This window comes from Nicotiana sylvestris, chromosome 10 (assembly GCF_000393655.2).
Source record: "Nicotiana sylvestris chromosome 10, ASM39365v2, whole genome shotgun sequence".
Taxonomy (NCBI): domain Eukaryota; kingdom Viridiplantae; phylum Streptophyta; class Magnoliopsida; order Solanales; family Solanaceae; genus Nicotiana; species Nicotiana sylvestris.
The window spans coordinates 36,573,816-36,581,827 of NC_091066.1; the positions used below are offsets into that span (position 1 = coordinate 36,573,816).

General features: G+C 37.4%; 2 protein-coding genes across 2 annotated transcripts; both read left to right on the forward strand.

Annotated features, from left to right (window-relative positions):
• Positions 1-253: 253 nt before the first annotated feature.
• Positions 254-778, forward strand: LOC138879196 (uncharacterized). The gene has a single exon (XM_070158791.1). The coding sequence runs from the start codon at positions 254-256 to the stop codon at positions 776-778; it is 525 nt and encodes a 174-aa protein (XP_070014892.1).
• A 6,010-nt stretch (positions 779-6,788) lies between these two features.
• LOC138879197 (uncharacterized) lies at positions 6,789-7,313 on the forward strand. Its single transcript, XM_070158792.1, has one exon. It carries the CDS (start codon positions 6,789-6,791, stop codon positions 7,311-7,313), a length of 525 nt encoding a protein of 174 aa, XP_070014893.1.
• The last annotated feature ends 699 nt before the right edge of the window (positions 7,314-8,012 follow it).

Here is an 8,012-nt window from a genome sequence, read left to right on the forward strand (position 1 = left end):
CGGGAATGCCTAACACCTTCTCCCGGGATAACAAAATTCCTTATCCGGATTTCTGGTGCGCAGATTGTAATATGGAGTCATTCTTTTCCTCGATTCTGGATTAAATTGGTGACTTGGGACACCCTAAATCTCCCAAGTGGCGACTCTGAAATAAATAAATAAATCCCGTTTCGATTGTTCTTTAATTGGAAAAAACTCCTTCACCCCTCGCGGGGCGGAAAAAGGAGGTGTGACATATACGACTGCAAAAAAGATGTCAAAAGTCACAGTTACCCACAAAAAGCGAATTTGCCAAGTTTCAAAAGAAGACAACATAACGTTTGATGATGCAGATGCGGATAGCATGATAATCCCATACAATGATGCACTGGTAATATCTTTAGTTGTACATGATACTAATGTGAAACGAGTTTTGATTGATCCAGGTAGCTCTGTAAATATCATTCTTTTAAGATTGGTAAACGAGATGCAAGTCGATGATAAATTGGTACCCAAAGCACGTACCTTATCTAGATTTGACAATTCAAGCGTTGTTACAAAAGGGGAGATAGTGCTCACCACATTCGCAGAAGGAGTAGTCAAAGATACGAAATTTCAAGTGATAGATATGGACATGGCGTATAATATGATTCTTAGCAGACCTTGGATTCATGAGATAGATGTTGTTACATCTACTTTACATCAGATTATTAGTTCCCGTCACAATGGGGAATTAGGCAAATCCGTGGTGATCAGAAGGCTTTTAGAAGTATCAATTCAGTGGCAGATTCGAGCATAAGGAACAATGTTGCAGAAAAATAGCAATTATAGAATTTAGTTGAGGATTTAGCAACACAAACCTCAACTGGAGATGGGCAAACAAATGTAGACTCACGGCCTGATATCATTCAAGAGCCAGAAGAGAACGAAAACATCAAAACAATAATTAAAGAACTCGAAGCGGTGGTGTTGTTGATATATTGGCCGGACAGAAAAGTTTACATCAGAACTAACTTGAGCCCCGAGATGAAAGATAAGTTAATTGAATTGTAAAAAGCTAATGCATACTGCTTTTCTTGGTCACATTCAGATATGACAGGTGTACCACCGGAGGTGATGACCCATAAGCTAAATGAAGATCCAATATATCCACCTGTCAAATAGAAGAAAAGGAACCAAAGATCCTTCAAAAACCAGATGATTCAGGATGAGGTACAAAAACTTTTAAAAATCGGGTCTATCCGAGAGGTAAAATATCCTAATTGGTTAGCTGATACTGCAGTGGTGCCGATAAAGAATGGTAAGTGGCGAGGTTGTGTAGACTATATGTCACGACCCAAATCGATGGGCCGCGACGAGTGCCCCAGTCCTACCTGTCGAACACTCTTAAGCATGCGACTAAGATATAAACATGAATAATATCTACTGAATTACTAGATTAACATGCGCAGGGAAAACCTGTCCAAAAGACATATATACATATAAGTGCGGATTACAGTGGACGAGCCGACAAAGCCGTAATAGACAACTATGTACCCAAAACTGAAAGCCGACAATGCCACATACTATCCAACTGGACATAACTGTCTACAGATCTCTCATAGAAATACAAATGTACAAAGATGGGACTGAGCCACGTCATACCGATACATATATATATACAAACATATTGTACCAAAATCAAAAGCAGCTCTGGATCAAGTGGATCATGCCAACTCTTGCTGATCAAGGATCCTAAGAAGGGGGACCGTCAGCTTGCCTACCTGCACCTGCAAGCATGAAACGCAGGAACTGTGAAATAGGTCGTCAGTACGAAAAATGTACTAAGTATGTAAGGCATGAAAATCAGTAAGTAAAAGACATAAATGAAACATGGAATAAAAAAATCCATCTGTAAATCTGAATAACTTTATAAATTCTGAACATTTATAATGTCATGCACACGCATATAAATATCGTGTCATGAATAGGTAAGGGTGTACATAATATCATCAAGCCTCTGAGGGTATTCCATCATATCGTCTCGGCCACTGTGGGAAACATCATCAACATATACCAACTGATCAGGTGGTGGTGCGTATATGACGCTGTAACCTTTTTCCCATATCCCATATACATACATACATATATATATATATATATACATGCGTATATAACATCGTATATGCGCAGGAATCCCCATCAGGAAACAAAAAAATATCCGGCACCGGGAAGCAGAAGGTTGCAACAAGAGGTCCCAGCACAAACTCAAGTGCATGTGTCAAAAGGAAGAAAAGACGCATTTTGAAAGAAGTGGCATGTGAACATTAAATCATGCCCAACATAACAAATCTGATAAATAGAATTGTACCCCCAGAGGAACCGCCGAAAAGCTTAATGAAGAAAGCCATGTCCCCAGAGGACCGAACAAAATGATGAAAAATTGGTATTCAGAAAAGCAAAAGGCCAGTGTCATCCCCAAATTCACGGAAGAAGAGCACTAGAGGAAACACAAGCCAACAAGAAAGCAAGGCAATAAGAACAAGTTGCAGTCTAGCCTAGCTTCTTGTTTTCTTTTAAGCACGATGTAACAAGGAGATCGGTAAGCAGTGGTAATAGCATGCAACAGCAGTAACCTTGCAGTCCCATGGTAGTCCCAGCTACCAAAACTTCCCTAACTACATTAAACTGATTCCCCTTAGCCAGAGATATGTAGGAAACCTTTGAAGCAAAGGTTCGGTTAAATCTTTTTCAAAAAATGCTTCACACGGAGTACTCGGATGGGCAAAAATCGCTCACTTTATCTTTGCACGAAAACCCTTCGTGTCTTCGGGCAAAGAGGGGCAGCTGTAAGCACGTGATTTTTGCCCTATGAGAGAATTACTCCCAAAAAATTCAAAATAAAATGATTTTCCTTGATGTGCAATTTTGAGAATTTTGTGACATTTTTGGATAATTATTTGTATTTGTCTGTGCATGTTTATTTGTTAAATTAATAAAAAAATACAAAAATATGTCGCATTTTGCATGTAGGATTTAATTCTACAATTGTTAGTAATTAAGTTTGTTTTACAAAAATTAAAAATTACAAAAATAGGCATCTTTTGCATTTTTAGCATTTAATGTCCAAATATACAATTTTATGCTTAATTATTACTTAATTGTGCGTTAATTGTTATTGGGAGTTAATTTGCGCTTTTATAACTTAATTTAGTTCTTAATAATAATTTAAGTATTTTTATAATTTAGTTTTAGAAAAATAAAAGAAGAAAAGAGAGCAAAAATATAAAGAAAATCGGAATTAGGCCTCTTCTTCAATTTCAAACCACAAGCCCAAATAATTGCCCAACCTTCCCCATGACCCGGTCCATCTCCACACGGGTCGACCCGGTCCATCTCCACGCGGGTCGACCCAGTCCTCCCCATAACCCCAATACCCAACCCCTCTTCATTTTTCATTTTCCCAAAAACAAAACAAACTCAAAAAACCCTAAAACCTAAACTTAACTATCCGCCCCCCACCCTCTCTTCTTCTTCTCCAACAACCCTAAGCCGAATATTAAAACCAAAAACGCAGAGATTGGAACACTTTCGGTCAGTACTTAAGAAACCATAGACCACCTCTTACTCTTACTCGTTGCAGTGGTGCACATGTTCTTGAATTTCTGCGATACCTCGATCAGTTCGGAAAAACTAAGGTTCATACTCAACTATGTCCTTTTTACGGACACCCAAATCCACCAGCACCTTGTCCTTGTCCTTTACGTCAAGCTTGGGGTTCACTTGATGTAGTAATTGGTAGACTTAGAGCTGCTCATGCTTCTGCTTCCTGCTGCGACCACGCGACTGTTTCTTCTTCGTCGTCGAGCTCGAGCTCCCATGGCGGCCTTCTTCGTCGAGCTCCGTGTTTGACGCCGCCATGAACGACCACTGCCTTCCTGCGACCACTCGCTTCCAGCTCATTTCTGTGGCTTCTGCTACGTCCAAACGGAAAATAAAATGGCTGCTACTTCTTCGTCGTCAACCACTCGCTTCCAAACACACCTTGCTTCTGCTGTGTTGTTGCTGCCACGACGAGCAGCTTATTTTGTTTAAGCTGTGCTGCTGCCCCCATTTCGTTTATTCGAGTTTTGGTCGAGGTCATCAGTCGTCGTTTTGAGTTCGTCAAGGTTAAAAGGAAGGTGAGTTCGTCGTCGAATTCAAGATCCGTTAGGTCGTTGGCAGTCTTGGTGCGATAATCGTGTCTGGACAGATTTGTTCTCATTCAAGTTCTTCGTCGTTTCGGTCCGGTTAGTGGGTTTTGAGTTTCACTTTTTGTCCGTATTTTGTTTTGATATTCTCGAATCTAAAATCGGTAAATGTTTGATTTTTGTTTTGTTCGTGTTCATTGTTTTGTTAATATTTCAGTTTGTTCATGTGAAATTGTTAGTTTAATGTTGTTAGATTTAAATTGAAGTTTAATTAATTATTTCTTCAGTTTGTTTCATGTGTTGTTATGTATTTTCCAGAAATTGTTATGTTGTTAGATTCAAGTTTAAATTCATAATTGTTTTTTCTTCGGTTTTGTTTTTTTTATTTGTCTGAAAGAATTCAGTTGTAATAGGGAAATATGTTGGTTTAATCATTTGAATCCGTCATGTTTGTTATTTAACATGGATTTAATGCATGTTTATTCTTTGTTTGAAGTCCATCCAGTAATTTAATTTGAGTTTGTTTTTGTTTTTGATTTGTTGATTTAGTTTGGATCATATTGTTGTCTCTTTGCTCACTCATTTTTGGTCTAAATTAACTAAGATTGGTTCCCAATATGGTTAATTTATTCACATTAATTTGATGTTGTTCATCTGTGTTCATATGATTTGTTGTTGAATTTGTTGAGAAATTGGTCATATTGGCTATATTTTGGTTGAGATTGATTAGGTGAATTGGTTATAGCTGACGGGGTAGTTTGGTAAATTGCAGTACGTTCAGGGGTAAAATGGCAATTGCAATAAGGTCGGAGGGGTAGTTTGGGAATTGAACATTTTGAATAATTCTTTATGTTAAGCATGGGGGATAAAATGCAATGGGGTGTGGGTGATATAATTGTTTATGTTAGGCATGAGGGACAAGACATAATGGGTTGGGAATAATTCTTTAGTTTAAGATAGTGGGGGATAAAACATTAGGTAGTGGGATTAAAAAAGGGATGAGTGGGAAGATTGTGGGTTTGGTAGGGGAAATGGTTGTTTTATTAATTGATTAAAGGGTTTGGGATGAGATATAAATGAAAGAACTTGATCAGATTTTTAGAAAAGAGAGAACGAGAGAACACAGAACAAAAAAAAAGAGGACGGACATAATACAGAAAAAAAAGAGAATAGAATACAGAAAAAAAGAATAGGAGGACAGAATACAGAGGAAAATTTTAAGAGAGAGGAAATTCCGAAAAATACTAAGACTTCAGAAAATGAAAAGAAAAACATTCTGGAAATTCAAAAGAAGAATAGTATACACCTGATTACAATCCAAATATTCTGATATACGGATTCAGAAATTAAGGGTTAAACACTAACTAGTCTTTCAAAATCTGAAAAGATTCCCTTTGCTTCTGTCCGTTGATTGTTTGGTATTTTCTGGATTTTTATCTTGAGTTTTAAAATCCGTCACTGGTTTCTCATTGCTGGTTGCTGGGTGTTGCTGTTGTATGCTACTGAATTTCTGTTGATCTCCCTTTTCTTTTGCTTCCAATATCAGGTACACAACTGACACGTTGATTATTGAAGTTCCAGATTTATTTTAATTATATTCTAAATTTTATTTTTATATATTAATTGTTTAGCTTACTCTAATAAGAATCATGTAGCTGTTTAATATATATAGTGAAACATCGGACGATAGCTTAACGGACGAACTATCTATATATTGCCTAAAAATAAATAAATGGTGTAGTAACTTCGTCTAGTTAATTCGCTATTGTTGGATGATTACCATGTCTCAAAAAGCACGTTAGTTCATCAAGCGAATAAACCATTTTGGAACTTGGAGGAATGTTGTTTAGTTAAATATTATTGGTTAATTTCAGCATGTAAATAAATTAAGACATTTTCTTTTTTTATTTTGTAGAGACAAATTTAATAGAGAAAAATGTAGGCATTTTAAGATTGTCTTTTAAAAATAAATGAGATGAGCCTCGCCCAATAAAATGCACTAATTGTGGGGCCCTCAATAAACGTTTAATTGAATATTTCGAATTCGGGATGGACTGTTTAGTGAATTTCACTGCCTTCCCCAAAGATAATAACGCGTTAGACTCTTTAGGCGCATTTTAATAATTTTACCTTCTTAAATTCGGGTGTGCATTTCATGCGACCCAAATCTAAATCCCAAAACATTGAATAAAAATGTGTTCCGGATTGTGGGTGCATTTCATGTGATGCAATCCAAAGACATGTTTTTTAAACGATGTTCACATTCTTTTGAAATATAATAATAAAAGCGGTAAAGAGTTAAATTTTGCACAAAGGTTCAACATGTATTGAATCAGATAATCAAGACAAATATGGCAGTTGAGCGACCGTGCTAGAACCACGGAACTCGGGAATGCCTAACACCTTCTCCCGGGATAACAAAATTCCTTATCCGGATTTCTGGTGCGCAGATTGTAATATGGAGTCATTCTTTTCCTCGATTCTGGATTAAATTGGTGACTTGGGACACCCTAAATCTCCCAAGTGGCGACTCTGAAATAAATAAATAAATCCCGTTTCGATTGTTCTTTAATTGGAAAAAACTCCTTCACCCCTCGCGGGGCGGAAAAAGGAGGTGTGACATATACGACTGCAAAAAAGATGTCAAAAGTCACAGTTACCCACAAAAAGCGAATTTGCCAAGTTTCAAAAGAAGACAACATAACGTTTGATGATGCAGATGCGGATAGCATGATAATCCCATACAATGATGCACTGGTAATATCTTTAGTTGTACATGATACTAATGTGAAACGAGTTTTGATTGATCCAGGTAGCTCTGTAAATATCATTCTTTTAAGATTGGTAAACGAGATGCAAGTCGATGATAAATTGGTACCCAAAGCACGTACCTTATCTAGATTTGACAATTCAAGCGTTGTTACAAAAGGGGAGATAGTGCTCACCACATTCGCAGAAGGAGTAGTCAAAGATACGAAATTTCAAGTGATAGATATGGACATGGCGTATAATATGATTCTTAGCAGACCTTGGATTCATGAGATAGATGTTGTTACATCTACTTTACATCAGATTATTAGTTCCCGTCACAATGGGGAATTAGGCAAATCCGTGGTGATCAGAAGGCTTTTAGAAGTATCAATTCAGTGGCAGATTCGAGCATAAGGAACAATGTTGCAGAAAAATAGCAATTATAGAATTTAGTTGAGGATTTAGCAACACAAACCTCAACTGGAGATGGGCAAACAAATGTAGACTCACGGCCTGATATCATTCAAGAGCCAGAAGAGAACGAAAACATCAAAACAATAATTAAAGAACTCGAAGCGGTGGTGTTGTTGATATATTGGCCGGACAGAAAAGTTTACATCAGAACTAACTTGAGCCCCGAGATGAAAGATAAGTTAATTGAATTGTAAAAAGCTAATGCATACTGCTTTTCTTGGTCACATTCAGATATGACAGGTGTACCACCGGAGGTGATGACCCATAAGCTAAATGAAGATCCAATATATCCACCTGTCAAATAGAAGAAAAGGAACCAAAGATCCTTCAAAAACCAGATGATTCAGGATGAGGTACAAAAACTTTTAAAAATCGGGTCTATCCGAGAGGTAAAATATCCTAATTGGTTAGCTGATACTGCAGTGGTGCCGATAAAGAATGGTAAGTGGCGAGGTTGTGTAGACTATATGTCACGACCCAAATCGATGGGCCGCGACGAGTGCCCCAGTCCTACCTGTCGAACACTCTTAAGCATGCGACTAAGATATAAACATGAATAATATCTACTGAATTACTAGATTAACATGCGCAGGGAAAACCTGTCCAAAAGACATATATACATATAAGTGCGGATTACAG

Bases quoted from the DNA above. Each gene is read 5' to 3' on its own strand.
- LOC138879196 (XM_070158791.1), top strand. From the start codon at position 254: ATGTCAAAAGTCACAGTTACCCACAAAAAGCGAATTTGCCAAGTTTCA.
- LOC138879197 (XM_070158792.1), top strand. From the start codon at position 6,789: ATGTCAAAAGTCACAGTTACCCACAAAAAGCGAATTTGCCAAGTTTCA.